Source organism: Manacus candei, unplaced genomic scaffold (assembly GCF_025592945.1).
Source record: "Manacus candei isolate 608988 ecotype Guabito, Panama unplaced genomic scaffold, ASM2559294v1 h1tg000061l, whole genome shotgun sequence".
In the NCBI taxonomy this organism is placed as follows: domain Eukaryota; kingdom Metazoa; phylum Chordata; class Aves; order Passeriformes; family Pipridae; genus Manacus; species Manacus candei.
This window is the reverse complement of record NW_026138109.1, coordinates 4,250,164-4,274,967: the sequence shown is the minus strand read 5'-3', so window position 1 is coordinate 4,274,967 and position 24,804 is coordinate 4,250,164. Positions and strand designations below refer to the sequence as shown.

At 37.7% G+C, this 24,804-nt stretch overlaps 1 protein-coding gene across 6 annotated transcripts in view; it reads right to left on the bottom strand.

Annotated features, from left to right (window-relative positions):
• Nucleotides 1-24,730, bottom strand: part of LMBRD2 (LMBR1 domain containing 2) — a 32,828-nt gene extending 8,098 nt beyond the window's left edge. Inside the window, exons 1-17 of one of the 6 annotated variants that reach the window (XM_051804766.1) lie at nt 24,585-24,730; nt 17,938-18,167; nt 17,403-17,482; nt 15,149-15,244; nt 14,146-14,313; nt 13,116-13,326; nt 12,682-12,756; nt 11,695-11,808; nt 10,915-11,098; nt 9,869-10,050; nt 9,092-9,225; nt 8,775-8,880; nt 7,954-8,051; nt 6,073-6,176; nt 3,860-3,906; nt 2,068-2,170; nt 82-211 (exon numbers count right to left, since the gene is read on the bottom strand). In XM_051804766.1, the coding sequence (XP_051660726.1) occupies nt 82-211; nt 2,068-2,170; nt 3,860-3,906; nt 6,073-6,176; nt 7,954-8,051; nt 8,775-8,880; nt 9,092-9,225; nt 9,869-10,050; nt 10,915-11,098; nt 11,695-11,808; nt 12,682-12,756; nt 13,116-13,326; nt 14,146-14,313; nt 15,149-15,244; nt 17,403-17,482; nt 17,938-18,111 (2,006 nt within the window). In that variant the 5' untranslated portion in view covers nt 18,112-18,167; nt 24,585-24,730. Of the gene's footprint in view, nt 1-81; nt 212-2,067; nt 2,171-3,859; nt 3,907-6,072; nt 6,177-7,953; nt 8,052-8,774; nt 8,881-9,091; nt 9,226-9,868; nt 10,051-10,914; nt 11,099-11,694; nt 11,809-12,681; nt 12,757-13,115; nt 13,327-14,145; nt 14,314-15,148; nt 15,245-17,402; nt 17,483-17,937; nt 19,735-19,756; nt 19,795-24,498 lie in introns of those variants that run through there. The other 5 variants (XM_051804770.1, XM_051804765.1, XM_051804769.1 and 2 more) reach the window with 5 other exon arrangements.
• Between the last annotated feature and the right edge of the window lie 74 nt (nt 24,731-24,804).

Genomic DNA, 24,804 nt, shown 5'->3' with positions numbered 1-24,804 from the left:
ACATTTGACGCAGTTGTCATAGGTCAGAAGACACAAGACATTAGTATCTTTTAATTGTAAATAACACGGAAGATTCCTCACCTTCCCGAGTCTGATTCAAGAGGGTCATCGTTAACAGAGTCTGCATTAAAATCCAAAGGTTCTGCATCCTGGAGGAGTTCTATTCTATCTCTTTCAGTCCTGCCATTTGATCGGGTATACTTTGATAGTGCTGAATAAATAAAAGGAAAGAAAGACACTTGTTTGCTCTGTGAACAGCTTGAAGACATCAAATTTAAAAGACTATATTAATAAATATCTCATCCAAAGTGAAAGTGCCATAATTTAGAGCAGATTCAATATTAAACCAAAGTTGCTCAAGTTTATAGTATTTCAGTTTTGTACCTCCATAGAACACATGCAACTACAACTTTTCTCTTGCCCCTCAAATAGGATGAGATCTGCCTTGCAAAGACACAATGAAAATGAGAAACTACATGCAAACTTTACTTTTTAAATCAAACAATCATCCATTCATCTTCACAGCTTCAGGCTTTAAGTAAGCTAGCTGAAGGAATTTTTTTATTAACTTTTCTTTGTTTTTAAAGAGACAATCTCATGAATTAATGAAATATATTTGTTTTGCAGTTCAGTCTGCAACCTTCACTAGGAAAGTACCTATGGCTGGTTTTGGTGTTGGAATGCTACATATTCATATTAAAATACAATTTTGGTTAGTCTACCACTAAAAATCTGCATTTCCAACTTTGTAAAGAGGAGGGGGAATCTACCAGCATTGTCTCAAAAGCATATTCAAAGCTTGCCTCCTCCTCCCCTTTTTCTTCCTTTTTCTTCAGTTTCATTTTACTTAATGTTAGCTTACAGGAGTACAAAAAAAGATCAAAAATGCACAAAACCCCCACTAATACTCTCACAAATAAACTTTTGTGATGCTTTAAACTTCCAAAAATAAGTATTTTGCTAACAGACATTATTAAACAAAAATGTACCCACTTGCGTGGTATGTTATTGGTTTCACATAAGCTGGTCAACTGATTGCTCCATTATTCCAGTGTGAGATAGCAATTTCCAAGTAGAAGAGATAAATTTTGTGATTTACAACACCCAACTTCACAACATAATTATTTTCTTTCCTGACAACTGCTACTCTAACTGCAATCATTATATATCCCATAAGACCAAGTTATTGGTCTGTCCTAGTCAGAACAGCTGGGACCGATTCATCACTGGATGGGTGTAGCCCAAAACTGTGTATTCTATGGCCCTCCATGCCATTTCCCAGAAACTGTTGTCGGGGGGGGGGCCTGCAAGGTGTGGGGGGGTGTTCCTGTCCTCATACCCTTTTATGGAATTCGCCGCTCTGAAGGAAGGACTGAGCATCCTTTTATGGAATTCCCTGCTCTGAGGGAACGACTGACCATTCCTGCCTGAACTGGAGAATATATAAACCTGGAGTTTCAGAACCTTTCTACCACTCGTGGGATCCAGAGGAAGACTGCAGCTCACCACTCTCAACCAGACTGAGACCACTACCCTCAACTGGACTGCAATCACCACTTTTGACCAGACTGCAACAGCTCTCCCACCAGCAGGTTTTTCCCCTCTCCCTTCACTTTGGACTCAGGGGGGGACCAAGGAACACCACTTTGTTCATGCCCCAGGGTGCTGGGTTATACATTTGGGGTTTGTGGGTTAAGACCAATTGTTTGTTTGTATAATTGTACTTATTGTATTATTTTAATAAATTGTTATTCTGACTTATAATCTCTCTTTTGAGTTAAGTTCATTTCCCCTGCTGGTTAACTTTTAAACCAGCACATGGTCTTAGAGTGGAGTCAGAATCTCCAATCTCAACTAGTTGAAGTGTTGGAGATTGAAAGAAACACAGCACTCTTTTCAGTGTCTTAATGGCAAGATGGCACTGTGCCACAGAAGTGGATGTATCAGCACATCACCTAACACAAAAAGGAATATATTTGAAACTAGTCACACAGCCAGTGTTGTGCAGACAAGATAGTAAAAGAAAACAAAACAAAACCAATCTCCCCCCAAACCCACAAAGCTTACGTCTATTGGCATTGGTCTCTGTGAAGCTGGATTCTTTTTGGTCTGTGTGGACAGCTCTGTTTCTAGTGGAATCGTCTCTATTTCCATATCGCTCCTTCCATTCCTGGAAAAAGACAACAAAAGAAAACATAAGTTGTGAGGATAAAGCAACACAACAAAGCATATGTGGGATCAAGGAATACCCAAGGTTCATAATTTAGAGCTAAATTAATCACAACAGATTATCAAAGCAATATTTTCAAAATGTTCTTGTACAGTATCTTGATACAGGAAGAATTTTTGCTTCATTTTAAACTCAAGATGTGTCTCTTCACTAAGCCAGTAACCATAACTGTTCTTCAGAAAAAAGATTTGCAGAAAACAAACTGCATCTCAAATCTGCACTCAAAGTCCACTCAACTCCCCTAAGTTATGGTGGGCACTGCTGCTTTTGTTGTTTACTACTTCCATCTAGTGGTAAAATGGAAACAGAACAGCACACAAAACCCCAAACATTTGGACAGGCCATGTTTATTAAGCTTGTTGTTCTGTTGTTTCCATTCTGACACCCTTTACATTGTAAACATTTTAGTATGAAGTATAAAGAAATACTAAAGAAGAAAATGTCTCATGCTTTTTTAGGAGACAACTTCATGTCTCAATAGAAACATTTCTAATTACTCTTTTATATGTTTCAGTCCCATATTTAGATCCCAGATTACAGTCTGGTAAGAACTGGTATACTCAAAAGTTACTGATATAAAAAAAAAACCTGGTATAACTCAAAAGTTATGTCATATGTTACAATTCTAAACTCCAGAAGGATTAAACACTTTAATCAAGATCCAGTACAACATGACACTCTCAAAAGCTCCAAAAAATGAATATGCTACATTATTTATATGCTACAGTATTTAATGCAAAACTCAAAATAACAGGTAACATCTGAAACTTGAGCTTGCTGTTTAACTAAAACTGTTGATGTCAGATCCTTTTAGTGTATACTAAATATATCATGCACTCACTGCTACTTTGTTTCACAACAAATTCAGGTTCTAAATTATGAGATGGGGGCAGAGGATCAGAAGAAAGGTCTGCACAGTACTGACTGTCATCAAGGATCAAAGTATACCCGAGCTTGAAAAGCCAAGAGGTTTTAGTTCCAGTATTATCTTGCAAGCATCCTTTCTATTTGTCTCTGTGACTTTCCATGCTAGATTCCAAATGTTATAAACTAATGAAAACCTAAAGCTTCACAAATCTTTCAGTTCGGTCTGCACACAAAATATGATTTGAAACAAACATTCTGGTTTTTTGTTCAGCAGTAACAGTATTATTTCTGTCTCCAATGTAATTACCTCCTCTGGAAAAAACCTGTGACAGTTACTTTCCAATAAACACGTAAAACAACAAGGTAAGTTTGGGAGGAGCACACAGTCCCCATTTTAGTGAACATGATGACACTGCAACTGCAGTTCTTTCAAGCAGAGCAGTATCAATGTAAGACACTGATAATAAGCCATTTCAGATTATTTGGCATCCTAGAATTCAGGAACCTTTTTAATGTTTTTTACACCCATTGGCATACACCATAGCACCCTGAGTAACAAGAGTATCTAAGTAGTGTCACTAAAATCATCCTCTTTAATTAACCTCCAACCAAGACTATTAAGCAAGATTCAACTGATCCCATCAATTATTTGGGACTACCTTTTTTGTGGAAGAGATTATGCTGAATTAAATAGCCATGGCAAATCCTATCAGATATTGCAGTATAATATTATTATTATTATTAGCTTAAACAATCTCATACCCTTCTTCTGTTTTCACCTTCTTCCTGCCTCTGTCGTTTTCTTTTCTCTATAAATAAAAAAACATTATTTGTCTGAGCTCCATAAAAGAAAATTCATTAGCAATATTTTTTTTTAAAGAAGTGAAAATCCAAAGTTAACTAGCAGGTTCTTACTGAAATAGACAACTCATACAACTAAACAAAAACAAAACAAAAAGCTGCTTGTCTATCATTATAGCGTTTCCAATCAAAATGAATTTGTGATGATGGTGTCTTGGGTCACAGCACAATATTTGGATACCAGCTGGCAAAGCAAAAAAAAAAAAACCTCTAGAAGTAGCTGGGAAAAGTATAACATTATAAAAAACTTGAGCGGTGTTGACTTAAGATCTTGCTGAAGCTCTGTGAGGCCCAAAGTATGACCCCAATACTTTGTGGTCATATCTGCTATGAAGTTGAAAGTAGAACATCACAGTATCGAAGCAATCATAAACTTTTGTTTAGAGGAATGAGAAACATTCATCTTTCTCCAAAAAAATAGAAATACTACTACTCTAAGTAAATCCAGGTTTCATTTTGCATAAACTATCAGAATAAAACTATTCCATAATATAACACTGTATCTTGAAATTTTAATTTCTAAGTATTTACTCAAGAACCACAATGGCTTTTAACAATTTTCAAGAAACCCTTTCAATAAAAATTAACTTAAAATAAAAAGCTTTCTAAACCAGCAGATAATTACAGCTCTACAACAACATGCTTTCTCTGATAAAACACAGTTAGTTCACACAGCAAAAAAAACTTAAGGAAATGACTGAACTCATGCAGCTCTATCAACACACACAAAGAAAGATTAAAATGAGTTTGTTGATGATAAACACAATTTAGATGTTAACCATCCTTTATGAAACAAGCATCTGCTTAGAGCAGTAACATACTGTAAAATATTTAGAAATACCTAAAATTCAGATACTGGATGAATAAAACTGGTACTTCACTTTAGATATCAATGAAGTCCATAGCAACCACAGTCCTGTAGGTCTATTGCATTTTGTATTGTGGACTGCCTCAGTACAGTTTTCAAAATAATGTCAAAATAATGACAAGCTTTTTGGTTTTTTGCAATTTTCAGACAAATTTAATCCAAGAACATATAACGTGAAGAGGAAAAGGCCAAGGTAAACTTTAATGCCATTTTTGCCTCAGTCTTTAAGAGTAAGATCGGGTGTTGCCTGGGTACCAAGTCCCCTGTGGTGAAAGACAGAGATGGGGAGCAGAATAAAGCCCCCAGAATCCAAGGGAAATGGTCAGTGACCAGTGCTACTACTAAGCAGCTACACTGCTTACACACACACACACGTCTATGGGGCCAGATGGGATCCATCCAAGGGCACTGAGGGAGCTGGTGGAAGTGGTCACCAAGCCACCTTCCTTTCAATTTTCACTTTGGTCACAACAACCCCCTGCAACACTACAGGACTGGGGCAGGGTGGCTGGAAAGAGAAGAGGTCCAGTGGAAAAGGATCTGAGGGTGCTGGTCGACAGCAGCTGAACATGGGCCAGAGTGTGCCCAAGTGGGCAAGAAGGCCAGTGGCATCCTGGCCTGTATCAGGAACTGAAAGGCCAGTAGGACCAGGGAAGTGATTCCTCCCCTGTACTTGCCACTGGTGAGGCTGCACCTTGGGTGCTGTGTCCAGTTCTGGGCCCCTCAGTTTAGAAAAGATGTTGAGGTGGTGGAGCATGTCCAGAGAAGGGCAATGGAGCTGGGGAAAGGTCTGGAGCAAATGTCTAATGAGAAGACACTCAGAGAGCTGGGCATGTTTAGTCCGGAGAAAAGGAGGCTCATGGATCGTGACCTTATAGCTCTCTACAACCACCTGAAAGGAGAGTGTAGTGAGTTGGGGGTCAGTCACTCCTTCCAAGTAACAAACAACAAGACAAGAGGAAATGGCCTCAAGTTGTGCCAGGGGATGTTTAGTTTGGATACTAGGAAAAAATTCTTCACTGAACGGGTTGTCAAGCATTGGAACAGATTGCTGCAGGAAGTGGTGGAGTCACCATCCCCAGAGATATTTAAAAGACGTGTAGCACTTGGGGACATGGCTTAGTGGTGAACTTGGCAAGTGCTGGGTTCACAGTTGGACTCAATGATCTTCGAGGTCTTTTCCAACCTTGATGATTCAATGGTTCTATGATTTTGTAGGAAGACTATGATAGAGGACCTAATTTACCTCTTCTGATTAGCTCTTTTCCTTCATCAATCAAATCAGAAGTCATTTCACTATCCCCCATGAACTGCTGGAATCCCAAAAGATTCAAACAACGAGTTCCTAAGCTGATAAAACAAGAAGGAGAAGTAATTAATTTCCTTTGTTAATTTACAATGAACAGTTTAGATATATTACAATGCAAGATGTAAAACGAATTATTCAGAAAATTATGGACAATACAAGTAAAAAAGCAACACAGAAGACAGATTCTTACACTAGCTGAGAAACCAGAAAATTCAGAACAGTGACACATTCCTAAATCCAACTGAAAATAACCCTATCCAAATAGAGATAAAAATGTATATAGTCAGAGAGTAGTGCAAATGATTTCACATAAGTCAATTGCTTAGGTGTTCTCAGATATAACAGAATTTATGATACATCATTGACTCTTCTTTGCCAGAAGACAATTACTATAAAAATTTTTCTTACTGTGATTTCTGTATTTTTGAAACACTAATAACAAAGGAAAGTCTCCTTCACCTCAGGTTTCACTTAGGAGAAATGTGTGCCATACTCTTAAGCTGTAGGGATGCTGGCTGCCATTTTGGAGAGCCAGTAGGCAGCAGTCAGATAATAAGCTTGCTCCACCTTTTTTAAGCTAGTCCTGGAACTAGATAGCAGGAAACCACTTTCACCTTTTCAGCTTCACACCAGAGAACACAACTGCTGTTTTCATTATTATTTTCCTTTCTCCAAAGTAGAATATCAATGTCATGCTCCAAATTGGCCTCATTGTATATTTATGCTCAAGTTTTTTTCTTATACTATCTGAACTTTAAGACTGCTGGATTAAACAGAGCTTACTTCAAGCTTTCCTTGACAGATTTTAATTAAGTCTTTATTTAATTAAACCTTTTGCATGTATCTGAATTAGCAGAGGTCACTAAAGCAACTTCCCCTCCTTTACTTTCTATTCTTCCTTTTCACCGTGGCATTCAAGATCCAGCATCATCATGGACAAGAAGTCACACAAACACTTTTCTAGTCATTGGCTTTCTGGTTTGATTTTTTGTTTTGTTTTGATGTTCACTTTTCCTTCACTTCTGTCACTTAACCAAAAAGTAAGCACGAAAAGCCCAGGTCCTTGTTATCTTACTATCTATATGCATATCTGGATGTACACACAGTATTAATGGGAATTTGAGGCATTCACCTACATTGTATATGACTAAAAACATATACCTTGCTTCTGACTGAAAGGTAATGCAAAATTGAAGAAATTAACATAAAAGTATCTGAGCAAGGTCAGACCGAAAGTATCCTGTCCCTTCTGTGGTCAAACCAGACATTTTGAAATATAAGGATAAAGCTAGCATGTAACAGTGTTTTCTACAATTACCCTTCCACCCTCCAACAAACTGCGGCTTAAGGAAACAAGATCAAATTGTTTAAACCAGTATGCTTTCAAATGAAAGTCTGGTAACACATCAGGAATTTTTTACGAGTCTGTTAGGAAGTTCAACACCTAAAATTTCTGCTAATGTTTCTTAGTTCATTAGAAAACCTTGCTGAAAACACAGCTTCCTCATGGTAATTTTAATCTCAAGCAGAATCTAGATGCCCCCAGGCTCCAAAGTTCTAAAAGATCACCCCTCAAAATCTAGGAATGAAGTTTAATGGGGAGAAAAACCCTCAAAACTCAGCTATGGTTTAACACAATCTATATTCTTAAAATGTACACACTTCACCTATATAAATAGCAATTTAATGATTTAGGTTTTGTATTTTTATTAATATGACACAAGTCAACTGCTGGAAAAGGAGTATTGAATGTCTTCCTGACTGATGAAACTAATCTTATTAAAGAAATGTGGAGAATCTATATTGCAAATAACTTACCTAAAGTATGTGGCAATACAGAGAATGACGACAAGCATTGGGTAGTATATATAGAATCCATCTGCAATGAAGGATAGCACTCTCATGGATCCCATTATCTAGGGAAAAAAATCCAAAAGAAGAAGCTTTAATTAGCTATTATTCTATGTATGCCCATAAAGATTGTGCCACCTCACACAAACACACAATGCTTTACAGTTACTGAAACATAGGCATGTATTATCATCACAGATATGATTCAGACAGTTGATCCAGAGTCAGCAGATATAAAGGCCACCTCCAACAGTGTATCCATTCTGAGGTTCCTTGGGTGCTAGATTTTGTAAGTCTCACCTAGTTCAGAACAAGTGCAAATCTGATGGATTTTTTCATTTGCTGTGAAAGGAGTCTTAACACAACACTAAGAATCTAGTAAGTAGCAACAAGATGTAAGATGTGAGATGTTGCAACAGAAACCAGTTGTCCAATAAAAACAAACTCACTGGTTTTCAGTAGCAAGTTAGGTTTGCTCCCAATCTATAGAGAAGTCCTATATGCTAAATCCAATGGAAGCTAAAGCTACTAGGAAGTGAAGAACAGTCTGAACTCTAAAGTATAATATTTTACTTTCTTATGATAAAGAGACAAAACCTGAAAAAATTACCTATTTATGACTCCTGGAAATCATTACCAAACTCCTGGTCCACAACCAAGTATTTTTACGCCGTTTAATACTAGTAAAAAGATACTTGAGTATCTGAACCTTACTATAAGTATTTAAAAATACTTTGCCTATTCTCAAAACCATGTTGAAGGCTCTAAACCACATTTCCTGTACTTACAGATGTATAAGCAGTTGGTTGAGTGTTTTTGTGAGAGATTGTTGCATCCATATGGGTCAAGCCCAAAAAGTTCAAGCACAATGGTGGAGTAAGACGGCAAAATAACCTGCACAAATGCAAGAGGCAACAACATTTGAAAGAATTTCTTACATTAACTGCAAAATCATAACTGAATCTATCACTGAATAATGATATACTCATTAGGATTTATACCCATATAATTATAAATTAAAGAACATAAAGTTTCATGGACCTTTTCAATTGTGTATTTGATCGGAAATCTGCAAAATATATAAAAAAAAGTGGCACATACTCACATGCCACTGAAAAGGAGACTGTATGCATCTGTCTGATGATGTGAAGCTAAGTAATAATAGTTAAATACACGGATCCTGAAGACAGTAGAGTAAACACAGATACTTAGGAAAAAGATGGTAAGAAAACAGGCCATCTAGGGGAAAAAAAAAAGTTGTTGTTTGAATATAGAACTCTACTGAAGGTTTTAATGCGTTCAGCACGCAGTCTGTGCATGTAACAGGCTATCTCCAGTCTCAATTTTTAATTTTGAGATGAGACAATACCACCAGGTCTGAGAAGAGTATCAGGAGTTTTTCTGACTAACTTAAATGGAGAATTGTAACATTCTCTCTATAAGCTAACACAGATGACCCTAGGAACATTTGTTCTGCTTCTTGTTATGTAAATAAAATTTCTGTAATTGCCTCAGTAGTTACTATGATTGATTTGACATTTCTTCTCACAAAAATGGGTCATCAGCAAATTCCTGTTTAGGAAAGAGAGATCACACACAGCTGATTAGACACAAAGTCTAATTAGCACCTAAGCTCCAAGCTAATGATTCAGAAATTACTCTACACATGATATTCAGCCTAGCTGGGTCATACCTTGACCTGGTATTGGAGAGCTTTAAGAAGTGGCAAAAGGCAGACTTCCTCCATAGAAACAAAGTTTGGTACAATATATGTAGAGACCTTCTGAAAGTTGACAGATTAGTGCTAAATCTCTCTGACAGACTTTGTTACCATAACCATCCATCTGAAAATATTTTTGTCAAGTGATTGTCTCCAACTTACCTCTATGTATATATAATTATATGTCTTTTCTGCCAGCTGTATGAAAACTGCAAATAGCGATAGAACTGGTTTTGTACTGAAAAATGTGCACTCTGACCACACAACAATTACAGAGAATGTAGCCAGCACAACTGCAAGCACCCTGTAAAACCATGGTCGTAGAAGACATTCCCAGTACCACTCTGGAAAAAACAAACACACACACATATCCAGAATGGGTTAATTAAAATTACAAACCCAGAAATGGAACTTCCTCACAAGAGATGTTTTGAACTTCTTGCATGCCCACCCTTAAAATCAAGGCTGGAATCTATGGGGTCACACATTTAATTTCAGGGTTTTTCCAGTCCAGAGATCTGCTTCAGCGCTAAAGAATCCTATGCCCAGCTGAGGAAAACAGGGTGAGATTTGGGGAGGTAAATTTTGCAAACAGATTGAGGGGTGTGGGGTATGTAGAACAACTCTCCAGTTTTGGCCCAGATACTATCAGTGATTCATGTCTTGTTTGTTTATCTGTTACTCTCTCAGAAACAGAGCTTAGGCTATAAAATTTTATTGTCCTGCCCTGGAAATAACTCACTGCTAGTGCAACAAATTATATGTTAAAACATGATTAGGAGAAGATACTTTCTGAAAAGATGCACAAGCAGCCATATGTGCTAATATTTGGTCCATGACAGATGAAAAGTCTTTTCCTCTGCTTTACTGGAAGAGCAGTGCCACCTCAATAGATCAATAGATCCCACAAAATGTAGAAGGTAGCCACCATCCAATTGTTTAGAGTTGCTGTTTTCTTTCTTTTTCTAAGGCTTTACAGTTTGCTATTGCTTTATTACAACATGTAACCACTACTAAATGTGTAAATAAAATTTAAGCTTATGGTCAAGAGCATAAATTAGTAGCTATTCCATTACATACATGCATTAAGATTGTACACTTATTTCCCTCTACTGCAGCTGAACTTTTAACATAAAACAATTGGTTCTTCTTACAAAACAGTATCAGTTATGCCTTGACAGACTCAAAATCTGCAAGCCAGCACTTACCAACAGTTGGTGTGTAGAAATACTGAATAATTTTATTCTCTGGTTCTTGGGAATGAAAGGTATGAACAAACTGTCGTGTAGCACTTGTTTCATTTTTTGCCACATCTTCTAGGTAAAATGCTTGCTCTAAAAGAATTTGCCACTGGACCTGTGTACGACGGTGTCTCTGTACTGAATAGATCACCTACAATAAATTGCAGGAAATTAGGGTTACAACGTACTTATTTCAAGAAATGAGAAAAGAGCCTTGCAAAATCCCTCAAAAATGTGTACACTGCAGAATTACAAAGACTAACTTGGTATATTCACAAAAGTGGGCAGTTAATTCTCTAAATACATAAATCACAGAAGAACTACATACTGGAGTCCTGAGTTCTGCAGTACTTTTATCACAATCCATCTGTGGCAGAAACAGACTACTTTTTCCAACATATGACTTTATTTTTGCATTTTAGTATGTATCAAGTTTTTACTATAATTTCTTTTTCAGAATGCACTGTCAATCACTTGCAAAGTCATTACAAGGCTTACTCACAGACAGCTAAAACACTATCAAGATAAAACACAAAAAGCACACTTTTTAAATCATCCAGAACTTTGATCACTTGGGATATTAAACTTTTGTGTTTTCTATCACCAAGAAAAGTTTCTGTTAAGTAGCATTCCCAAAACCCACTATACTTAGCAATTCAGGTAAAGTGCATTGAAAATCTTTGTCTGGCTATTGTTTACTCTCATTACATCAGGGTAAGTGAGGTATTCTCTCATTTATTAATATACCTGCTTGTGAAGTTTGACCAGACTTTTCTCACTTGGATAACTGTTCTGTCTTTCATCAAAATCTTCATAATCATCCATGTTCCTACCCATTCTTTCCTGGTACTCAGTAGGACACTGGAAGGAAAAGGGAAAATGAACTGGAAGATGAGTAGCAAGTGCTCTTTGTTAATTATTAGTAAATGTTTGGGGCATTTTTTCATGCAACTGAAAAGCTCACTCTAAGCATACACTTTTCTCTTTCTAAAATACTATGTGCATCAAAATACAACTAATAATTACGTACATCATAAGAAAGGATTTCACAAAGAAACTCAGAAGATGTGATGCCTTAAGCCCCTAATGTTTTTGGTTTTTTTTATTTAAGACTTGTAAATTTTATAGGAAGGTTTTAAAAGCAGAAACCCCTCTGTCCCTTGTTCCTTTCCCTTGTTTACACATTCCCTAACCCTTTTACCCCATTCTATGCCTTCTATATCAACCTACCCCTGAATCCAGTAGCAGTGTTTAGTCTTTTGTCAAGGTAAAGGCCTAGACTGTTTGGAGAACAGCGTATCAGGGCCTAAACCACAGAGTACGGTCAAAAACTAGGTAACAATATACCCTTTTTACTCTGATGAAGCTGAAGATGATGAAGTAGGTGGTCCCAAAAAGACCCCAGACTCAATTCTCAGGGGGAGGGTCCGGGGCGGTCCAGAGGAAGGGCCAAAGGGTGGACACATCTGGGATTGGATGGATAATGCTATAAAATGTAACCTCTCGGGCACGGCCTGGCGCGCGTCTATATCACCTATTGCCTTGGCAAATAAACCCTTTCTTATCTCACCCCTAATTAACTGCTCCGGAGATTTTTTCAGAACCAAAATACACCGGCAACAGATGCCAGATAGAGATTTTATATTAAGAGAGAAAGAAAATAATGTACAAGTACATGCAGGAAGCATGAGTTCCTAATTGAATAATTACAGCTGAAGATGAGCAATTTGTTACCTTTTTCAGTATTGTATCAACACATTTTCTCAAGGGGTGGTTATATTTGATACTCTCACTTACTTTACGAACTTCCTATTGAGGAAAAAAAATACAGAGTAGTGTAATTGTATTAAATTAAAAATTTAAATACAATAAATTTTTAAATGGTCAAATAAGAGTTGCAGCCCTCCCAATGGAAAAGACAGCCATCAAAGTTTAAAAAAAATACAGCTCTGTAAAAGCCATAGCTTTACTAGATCTAATAAAAGATAAGGAAGTATTTATGAACAACACATATGTTTGTTTTTTTTTTAAAAACCAAAATGCTAGTGTGCAAACGTTACAAATGTATGGAGGATTGTTTTCTATTGCCTCAAGTGTCCAACACCAGGAAATTCAGAGCGTATTAACAGCACCCTTCACTTATTTCATAGCGAAAGCTAGTTACTTACCTCCATAATGTCCTCTAAATTCTCCTCTGCGTCTGCTTTCTCAGTCATCAGTTTGGCAGCTTTGAAATAAGTCTTCATGAGCAGATAACCCCTCTTAGCCCCATTCCAGTGAGAACGGGGGATTTCCACCAAACCATAACCCAAAAGCAACACAAGAAGAAAGAGACCCCATGTGTTTGCAGCAGCTATCCCAATAGTCTGAAGTTGGTTCCTAAGGAAAAAAAAAACAACAACAAAACAATTTAAACCAAACAACAACAACAAAAAAACCCCAACCCAACCCAACCCAAACCAACCAATACAGCTTTCAAGTTTACAGCCATAGACTTAGTATCACCTATAACTTTTGCCTAGAGCCCGTCTGCTGTTTAGTCATATTTAAAGTTCCCATAATTTTTCTGTATCTCACATGTTTCTGACTCCCCTCAGGAAGGAAATAAAAAATGCTTGTTCTCAAAGGAATATGTTAGTTTAGAAAACAACATGAACTTCATAAAATATTGAAAATGAGGTCAAAACCCCACAATGACACTCACTATGGGAAACAGCCTCAGGACCTGCAATTTGTATTCAGAATATTGTATTCAGAAATTTGTATTCCATCTAGTATAGAAGACCACTAGCAATGGTTATAAATGCCAATTATTTTAACCTTCCTTACCAACTTTAAATAGTCCACAGCAGACAGAAGTGCTACACAGAAAATACTGACTTTTGAAATATGTTATTCTGAAAACACTGATTGTTTCTGCACTAACTGTGCGAATGTGTTTGTAAGGAGAAAAAAACCCCACTGCAAATGCAAGAGGATTCCTCTGCCGTACATATCAAAGTCGGAAAACCAGGAGACAAATTTCTATAAATAGTCAAAAAAGCACTTCTCATATAAAAATTTAACTTTCCAACTGCCTAGCAAAAAATCAAATCAACTAAAACTGTTTTTTTAAAAAAAGTTTAATTTCATCTGCAGAAGAGGTTATCAATGACAATTATGTAAGAACTCATGCAAGAGCTTACAACATTATCTTACCATTGTAAATTGAAGTTTGGGTTTACAGCCACATATATTAAAAACGCCCCAAAAATCAGCAAGTAAGTGCCATAATATATTGCATTCTCGATCAACGCAGTTTTAATCTTTCCAGTAATGGAGAACCCCCCTGATCTTGCATATGACTGCATGAAAGGTAGCAGAATCCTGGGAGAAAAGCAAACAAAACCAAACCACATCAGCCAAACAGACAAAAAAACCCCCCCAAACCAAACAGAAAACCACCACCACCAATAACAAAACAAAAAACCCAACTAAAACAATAAACCAACCCCCCCCCCCAAAAGTACTACAGCAGTGTGAGGATGCTAAGGCTCCCAATCTTCTAAGAAATTTGCTATTATATGTTTTCATTCTAGAGGTATCTGTCTGATGGCAAATCTTAACCAAGATGCAGATAAAAGCAATACAGTCACCTTTACTACAAAAAACCTGTGATAACTAAGAACTGACTACCAGCCCTGATATTCTTGACAGAACTACAAAAATAATTATTTAGTGACAAGTTGAACAGTAAGCACAAATTAATCTAACTCGAAAGCACAGACAATCTTTTTTCTGTAGCTGTACCTTCAGCTTTATATAGTATATCCAATAAAACAAAATAATTTACAGTATTACTTACAAATTACCTAGCTTATTCGTGAAATTGTTTTGGTATCTGGTTGCCTTAAACCTTTTTTTTCAGACAACCTATCCATAAACACATCTATGTGGAAATTTCTCAGTTTCAACTACAAAAGTGAACCAAAAGTAAATGGTTACCACCTGAAATTTGCTTCTACGACAGCAAGGAAAAAAGAGTATGCTCAATTTAGTACTGTAATTATGGAAATTCCAGTGCTAGCAAATAATATATGATTTAGGAGCTCTTTGCAATAGTGATACACATTCGTAAAGAATATGCTATGACTGTTAAGATGTTGCATTTAGAAATTATAACTGTATCATGGTCTTATTCATATTCTTTTGCCTTACTTACCAAGTTAGAAACTGAGAAGTCCAATACACAACACGCCAGAAAATTGGCATAATTCCATTAGGAATATAACTCCAAGGTTTGAAACATTTTTGTTTGCTGTAACAATGTAACAAAGCAAATTGTTAATTGTAGAGCCAAGAGTATAAAAACATTTTCTATGAATTCCCTATCTAGAAAGGTCTCTGAAAATAGCAGAAAAATAATGCAATACTATTTGAATAAGGAGTTAATGATTAACTACCTCAAAAAGAAATAAACTGAATCACCAGTTAAAAATAAATATTGTTTTCCTAACTTCAAATAACCTATCTGGATAAGAAAGCTTTCTTAGAGAAAACAACAGAAGCTCAAAGATTGCAGAGGAATATTCAATCAAGCAATTTATAAGGTTATAATTTTTCTTTTTGGGCAGAAATTACTTCAGGTAAATCAAAAACATTTCTGAAGACAGAAGACCATTCAATTTAGTTAGCTCTGCAGGTTTTTAAAAAATATCTAAGGACCTCATCACCTAGAGCATTCAGTGGTACAAAAAGTGTATTAGTTGTTTCTTCTGCTACCCAGCTGGGTTCAGTCAGTCTTACACAAATTTTGATTTGTTAAGCCAGGAGTTTTCTAACAGGTAGTATTTGCTTCAGAAGACCAGAAAAGCCACAGGAGTCTTTTTATTAACAAAAAAAAAAAAAGAAAAAAAGCTAAAGTATCCCTCTGCACTACGACACTTTTCACACGCTTGTCTGGGTAATTAAGGAATGATGAGTCAAGGAGCAATAAAGTCAATTAAGACAGAACTCCCTAATGATAAATAATTGGTGTTTTCCAGAGTCAAACTAGTTAAGCCTGAGTTGTAAAATTTTATGGGCACAGCCTAAATATTTTCAAAACTATCAAATTATGATAGAATGACAGGTAGTATGACTAAAGGTTTCTCCACCTGTCCCCTGAAGACAGGCTAAGAGAGCTGGGGTTGTTCAGCCTGGAGAAGAGAAGGCTCCAGGGAGACCTTATAGCACCTTCCAGTAACTAAAGGGGGTGTTATAAAAAGGAGGGAGAGGGACCTTTTATATGGGCAGAGTGACAGGACAAGAGGCAATGGTTTTAAACTGAGAGAGGTCAGGTTTAAATTAGATACTAGGAAGAAATTCCTTACTGTAAGAGTGGTGAGACACTGTCACAGGCTGCCCACAGAACCTGTGGATGCCCCATACCTGAAAGTGTTCAAGGGTGCGCTGGATGGGGCTTTAAGCAACCTGGTCTAGTGGAAGGTGTCCACAGTGAGGAGGCTGGAACTGATCTTTAAGGTCCCTTCAAAAGCATTCTATGATTCTATGAAAAAGGTTTGTCTGAAGCTACAGGTAAATTGAAAGGTAACTGAATAGTTTTCAAGGTGGGTATTTGCTTAGCTATGTTTAATTAACATACACTGGGTGGTCGTAAGTAAATATTGCAATATTGTGCCAGTGAGTCTATCATTTCACTGTTCTTCCATGGATATACAACATCCAGACAGCCTCCGCTTTGGGGTAACAAACCTGGAAATACTTTGCATGGACATATCAACTGACATCTTAAAGGCTCTGATCATCTCAGATAACTACACTGCACACATCTACAGCGTGGGGAAATAGCCAGTGGAGGCTGAAGAATTAGTGGCCACGGAAAGAGCGAGCCCATATTCATCTACATTCACCATGTTTTGGGGATTACTTTTTTCCTGCCAGGAGACAACAAAGCAGGTTATCATTACTTTGGTAGAATACAGTGAATTTCAGATAACTCCAATTACTATATATATATATGTAATTATAATAAGCAACTAGATATGCTGCTTACGTATCAGACAGGTCTCTTAATTTCATTCATAAGGCATAAAATTACATTTTTCGGGTTTAAAGTCTAAGACTGTGAAGGATAGATAAGCATTCACCAACGTGTCTCCTCATAAGCAAGACTGCTCAAAATGCTTAGTTCTATTGCTTTAACAAAAAGAAAAAAAAAATCTAGTATGATAAAAAAAACAATAGTTGGGTAATCAGTCAGAACTACTATATAATTACTCCCAACATATACAGATGCACTTTTCTGCACCTCTTTCCTCACCTTCCTGTATGCTTACAACCTTCAAATGTTGCATCATCCAGATAACACTTGTTTATTAGTCTTAAAAACCCAATACACTCCAATCAATTAAAAAAAGAAAATCATAAAATACTTATTTAAAAACAGTCTGAAGAAAAAACCAGGTAGCTCATACCTTGGAGCAAGAGTAACGTAAGAGCCATTACTTTCTGCAGGACTGGAGTTAACAGCAAGTTTGCATCGATTATAAATAGTCTAAAAGACAATTCATTTTGCATTAATGACCAAAAAGGTACAGCATTTTTTTAAAAATAACAAGTCCCATTTTTAAAGACATTCCATGTGTTCCAGGTTTATATTTGGAAGCAATTATACTAATAAATACTCAAAACAACATGCAACCTGCATGTAAGTAAAAAGCTGAAAGTGCCTTTATGCTGCCTACACAGATAAAAAAAAATTGTTATTAACAAATAACAAAATTTTAATATGTTTGAAATAGATTTTTTTATCTGATGAGATCAACAAATAGTAAAATTAATTGTAACCACAGACACTGTCAGGCATAAAGATAATAAATGTTTAATTTAATAAGATACTACACAGAAAATTTCTTTGCTGTTTAAGAGATTGTCTTTTGGAAATAGTAATTTAAAAAAATACCATACACATTTCATGCAACTAGGCAGAAAGTCTTTCACGTTTCTTACCGTACTGACATCCAGAGGCAGTATAAACACAATAAGGAAGCAGAGATACCACGCCAACAATGTTGCTATGATCACAAGCCTATGCTGTTTCCTGAAGTCCCCATACCGATGAAGTAGGAATAAGGCCAGAAAAAAGACAAACACTATCTCAAGGCCCAGCGCTGCACCACTCATTGTTGAACGACTGCTCCAGCCACACAGCGCAGCTCACTGGAGAAAGGAGATCAGAACTGTAAGACAAAAAGACATGGAACTACACTAAAATCTCTGGAATAAAGTTAGGCAGAAAAGAGTTGCTCGGTGGATATTTTAAAACATATCAGCAGAATTTTTGTATTTCACATGACTGGAACTCTGGTCAGATGTAGGTCAAGATTTTCAGCAAGGTGCTCTGAAGTCCTCCACAGAACCCAAAATATCATGTCATTCCAATGTTGTCATTTCTAGCAATGTATCAGGAGAACTCCTGTTCATCATCTTGATATATAACAGATCCAGAAGTCAAATCTCTGTCCTTGAACAGACTACTAGCCTATCTTTAAGTCCAGTATAAATTTCAAGAGGAAAACTTATTCTGCTCTTTTTCTCCCCTTTAGAAGTAATCAACTAACTTGGACAAAGGGTTAAACGTTTAAATTAAATGTTTCTGAAAAGCTAATGAACAACTTTTTTAATGAACCATACCTCAACTACACATTTAAATTCTTTAGGTCAGAGTTAACAGAGCATAAAAATGCAGCAAATTATGTGTTAGCTTACTTGTGATGTACCTCTTTTAGGTTTGAAATGTCAAGACTTCAGTTCACCTTCCTAGACCTCTTTGTTCATCTTCAGAAAAACAAAGTGTCAACTCATTTGGTATTAGTCCTGCCACGATACATTTTTGCTTTGCTCATCTTTCTATGTTTAGCTCCCCCGTTACAGTCTGGACTGCTAAGAGTGCCTAAAAACTTCATACATTTCCATACAGACATGCTATTATCAAAGGGACAGTGAGCTGCACAAATCTATTACAGAACATTTCACTGACTTGTTACCTCATTAGTCAAACTGCTTCAGACCTTTTTAATAAGCATCATTTTACCACAGGCATCTCAAACATTATTAAAAAAAAAAAGTTTATTACTGTGGCCAGTCTTTCTTCTCCATCAAGATTACCATTTCAGCTGGTTTGATTTAAGGGAAATAGTTTTTGAAATGGCTTCCCCACTGTTAGACTTTCAGTACTTTCACTTTTCTGGATATTTAAAAGAAATGCCACTGCTGAAATTTCCCTTGATTTACTTTTAAATACCTTCATAATTTGGTAAAGTGAATCATTTCTTTTACTAATTTCTCAGTATACTGCTCAAGCAGATTCGTTATGCATGAGGGCACTAAGCAGTGAAAACTGTCCTATTTGCACTAAAAAAATTCCAAACTTTGTGATGCCATTACTTCCTGGAGGACACACAGGACAATTACTCTGTGATTTTGTTTTCCCCCAATAATTTGTTTCTTCACATTTTCTACTTTCACATTTGAATTTTAAACAGTAAGAGCAGCCTGTTTCCTCCATATCAGCACAAAGAGGATCTCATATTCTGAAAATAACTCGAGTAATCCTTCTGTTTTTCGTCAAAGATGCACACACTTTTTATTTTCTGCCTTTCATCAAACATGTTTATCAAATTATTGACATTTCTGTCAGGCCAAAGCATCCCCTTACTACCTCTCTGTACTACATTTTGGCTAGATATTTTGTAAATCATGAACCCAAGATATCTAATCTATTTCTCAATCACTTATTCTAAGAAAGCCCTTATCTATTCTATCGTACCATTCTTGTTTCCTCAGAAAACAGTCTTCTGTATTTATAGTATTGCAGCAAATTCTACAAAAATAAAAATACAAAGCAATTATGTATCGACTTCATTAAGGCAGTGCTATCTGACATGTAGCTTTGGGTGCCCATTATAGCCACACCTTTGCTATGTAAAGAAAAGAAATTATACGGCATACACTTTATTAGTCATGAAGTTTTACTACAGTGACACCTAAAAAGCTGCTATCAAAACAGAGGGTGAAAAGTTTTTGTGCAAGATGCTGCACTTGGCTACTACCATGAGGGAACTTCCAGAAGTACTATAAAAATGCACTGGATAAGCTAAAACAAAGAGGGAATTGAGTCCTAGCACAACTTAACTTGCTTTCAAAGACAGAAGTGGATTTACAGTTATCAGTAAACTACATCTTTATGTTTGTCTTTGTGATTTTGATCTAAAAACACAAAATGAAAGGCCTATTTTTTTTACAAGAGTGTGATTAGTAACAGTTATTTTGAATTAATGTAAACACAAACAGTTTAAATTTTTAGATAGAAACAACTTAAAACTAGCTCTCCACACAAATAGATTAAATGGAAAAAAGTCCACAAAATGAGAAATGTAATGCTTGAGAGGAGTTCTTCCTGTGAACTAAATCCAGCCTAACAGAGCAGACACATTCAGGACCTGTGCTACTAGAATCAGACCTTAAAATACAGTATTGTAGGCTATAAAGCCATGTCTTCCTGTGGAAAGCAGCATTTGCCTCTGAACCTGGTTGTTAACTAAAGAAAGGTAAGCTCCTTACCCATCATTCTGTTTCTTCACTTTATTTAGACAGCCTTCTCACTGTTAGCACACAGCTCCCTAGTAACCCTCTAGCTGAAATTCCTGAATCTCTAAAAAATGTTCTCCTGAGACAAATAACTACTTTCAGAAGAGTTCTCTTGTATTGCACAACCTTAAATGACTTAGAAGATGCTCCTATTAAAGTAATGACAAAGTAACACAATCCCTCACTATGAATGAAGGAGTATTTATTGGCACACTCCTTTTCCAAAGAACCAGGCAACTACATATTACAAATAAGACCAAAGGCTGAAACTCTGGTACTGGAAGTGCACCTTAACCAAAAAAAGACAAGGACATTCTCTTGTGTTGGTGGTTTTCTTGCTTCATTTCAGACACAGACCAAATCAGTAAACTTTTTAAGTTTACTTTTTAAACTACTTAAGTTTAAGCATTGGGAAGGGCTCAGTTCAGACTTAATTCTCGTGGAGACTCCCTACTACCAACAGTATTAAATTACTCTGCCAACTTCAAGACTAACCACACTCATGACCATCTACATTACAAATGAACTAACTACTCTGCCTGGTACAGAAATACTCAAGTTACTGAATGAAACCGCAGAGAATGAAAAAACCCACACTTTCTTACAGCTTTTACATAGCACCAAATTTATCAAAGACATTCCAATATTATATTCTTAAAGAAGGGATAAAAAGAGAAGAGCATATCTGTGACAAAAGGACGTTGGTCCCACAAAAGTGGATTCCAATACCCCTTTAGTCAGAAATTCCAGACCAGATTGTACCTCAGTTGTTTGGGTTTTTTCAAACTTCGCAGGAAAACATTTTACCAGCAGACTGTTCCTTTTGTAGACTAATGTAATTGGTGCTTCAATCCTTCCCAGTCAGCCTACTATCACACTTTCTGCAAATTTCTCACTGCTGCCCTTGACACTCTACCCACTTCCTTCTACAAGGATCAGGAACTGCCTCCCCACCCCAGTCTCCCAGCTAATGCCTGAGAAGGCCTGAACTGAGGGCAAATATTGCTTCACATGTCTTACTGAGAAGCATAAATAGAACTAAAACTGTGAGTGATATTCCCTTCACAGATTCAGCTTATTATTCTTTTCCTCCAAGGATAATGATACTGTTCTCTATCATGTATTTCTGTAGCTGATTGCTCCTGCTTAAGCACAAACACAAAACTCCGCTCATTGCACCCATTCCCTTCTCACAAGTTTCTGAATCTTTAAGGCATTTTGATTTCCATTACCACACTCAAAAAGACTTGAAAATTTCTCCTAGTTTTGTGCCGCCTTAAGTTTTAATCATCACACTATTTCATCAGGAAAACTGTGAAAACCATGAAGAGTAGTTGACAAAGGACTGGCCTTCTTAGTCACAACAGTAGCTCTTCCCAGCTTTCCTTCCCAAGTAAAAATATCCTAAGGAACAGAATCAAAAGTCCTATTAAGCCAAATGTAAGACATCAACTGATCCTCTCACTGACAGCAGGTCTATCAGTCATCGCTGAAATAAATTAGATAATTTCAATAATTGACAAACTGATGCTGACTTTCACTCAGCTATTACATTCTAGATGCTTACAAATAGCTTTTGTGACAGATTTTTTTTCAGGAATTCAAAAAGCAGCAGAGGAGTCTGCCAATCTATAGTTTTCTCTGTCCTTCAAATATTAGTAATAAGGACAGCCACCATACTTCTGGTTTTCTTATCTTTGGTACCTCAGCCATTTCTAGACTACTACAGACTTTTTTTCTTGAAGTATTGTCAAACAGAGCTCAAACAGATCTGGAAAAGTTACATTTCTAGACATCCTGGATATTTCAGTTGAAACAGCAGGATGCCCAACACCTGTGTTTGGAAGCCTGCCCTACTCTGCAAAATGATGCTGTTAAGAACTGTAAAGAAAGACTTCACTTTACAGACATGATTAAAACTTTGGGACTGATAGAACTGCCCCACTCAAAGAGCCCCTGACACTTCTATCTTTAAACAACAAAGTGGGCTAATTTCAGGACTTCACATTTCAGGACTCAAAATAAAAATTATCTCTTCAGCCATTTTTATATCTAAGTTTACTTAGAGTGCTATGGGGATTTCTTTTTTGTTTGGTTTAAGGTTTGGGGGAGGTTGGGTTTGTAGTTTTTTGGAGGTTTTTTGTTTATTTCATTATTACACATTGGCCCTTGCAGCTTGGGGAAATAGTAAGTATTTATTTATAAGCAGACAACAGTCAAAGAGCTGCTTTATCTCAGCACAGCGAGAAAACTGTCTAAAGAAAGAAAATAGCCACAAACTGCCTAAGAAAACTGACCAAAGAACTTATCTGCTTGCATTATATCAGAGAAACAACCTCTGAGATTAATCAAGAATGCAATTTGCATGGCTTTGTTCTTCCAAGAAACTCTAGTCAGTCTGTGTACTGACCGGTATTTTATTACTACCTGTCAGTTTAACTAGCTTGTAATGAAGCAAAAATTTAAACTGACTAAACAGTTAATTGACAATCAATAAATATCAATATTTAGGAAAAAAAGTTTTCTATCCTCTGACAAGAAAAAAAATAATAAAATGCTGTGCTGATACCACTCAAAATAGTGCTAATCTCTGGTATGGTGGGAGACCAGATTCTCCACAGAAGCACTAAATAAAAGACAAATTCTTGACCAAAGAACATTAAGATTTTTGTGTTCAAATGCAAGCAGGGACCATCAGCATAAAACCATAGGAAGCTTATTTACTTTACATAGCACTGCCCTGCCCTCTACTAAAGGATCACTAAGGTTGGAAAAGACCTCCAAGATCATCGAGTCCAACTCGAGTCCAACCTTTAATATATTAAGTACCACAGAGACTGATGCTTTTAAAGGGTTTAGGGAAGTACTCTGCAAATAACACATTGAAGAAAATAACTTGCTTATCAGAGGAACTAAAATAGAATCAGACACAAACGCTGTGCAGATGCAATCAGAATCTAAAAAAAGAATAGAAATCGCTACCTGGGCTACCACGCTAATGCACTCACACAAAGCAGGTGTCAGTAAGGCAGTCACATGACTACTGCTCCAACGCTGCAGTCAGGCAAACAGACTGTCTGGTAACTCCGAGGTTGTAAAAAATAATTGCATTTTATCCCTTTCAGCAAAACCATCTTTCGATTTCCCAGACATTAACGGAGAAAAGTGACGTGATTCACACAGAAAAAAGAGGCTGCAGGAAACGTGAAATAAATACAGCTGCCTTTTTTTTTTTTTTACTAAAACCCCACCTCTTTTTCATTTGGTTATCTGCTTCAATAACCTTTGAACAACTGTTCCGTGACTTCAACTAAAACTGGAAGCGGCTAAAAAAATAATTTTTTAAGATTATATTAATGTCAATTTGAGACACATCATCCTCTGTATCCGACTTAATAGCTGTGTACTATTCGCCACGGGTTGTACCACCATCCCCAGTTTTACCGGCACGTCTCTCCATCGTTATGCAGTAAACAAAGGACAGTATTTGCAAGCAGCCCTAAGAGCGGGCGTTTAGGATTAGTCTTCCATCCCCAATCAATTTCAAAACAAGTAGTTTCGGAAGCGCAGCACTGCCGAAAGACAGGCTGGTATAAAGGCTGCGGGATTTAAACGCGCGTGGCTGGGGACGGGACCAGCGAATACGGGCAGCTCCAGGTCTTCCCAGAGAACACCCTTCGAGGGGAGATGCGCGATCCCGGCGCTCACGCCAGGCCATCCCTGCCAGGGCCGGGTGTGCACAGGCCTGTGCGGCACAGACCGGGCTCACACGCGGCACCGGCACGGACGTGTCCGGGGCCCCCGAGGGAGGGAAGCACTGGGGGCAAGAACGAACACCGACCCCGCCGCTGCTCCCAGCACTGCCCCGCTCCCACCCTTCCCTCGCCACAGGGACGTGCCCGGGCTCTCCCCGCGCCCCACCTGGGGCCGTGGCTCGTCCCTCTGCCGTGACTCGGCACTGCGGCCCCGCTCCGCCCGGCCCCGCGTCCCGCCCGCCGCCACCTCACCGCGGCCGAGCCCGCGCTCAGCACCGCGCCCCCCGCGGGACTCCGCTGCCCTCCATCGCGGCTGGCACCGGGCTCAGGGCGTCGCGCAAGCACCTCCGGCCGCTCCCGGCTCCTGCCGCGTCCGGGCCGCCGCCATTCGCTGCTCGGCCCCGCCCCGGGGCGGGCACGGGGGGGGCTGAGGAACTACAGCTCCCGGCGGCCTCCGCGGCCAGTCCCCCCT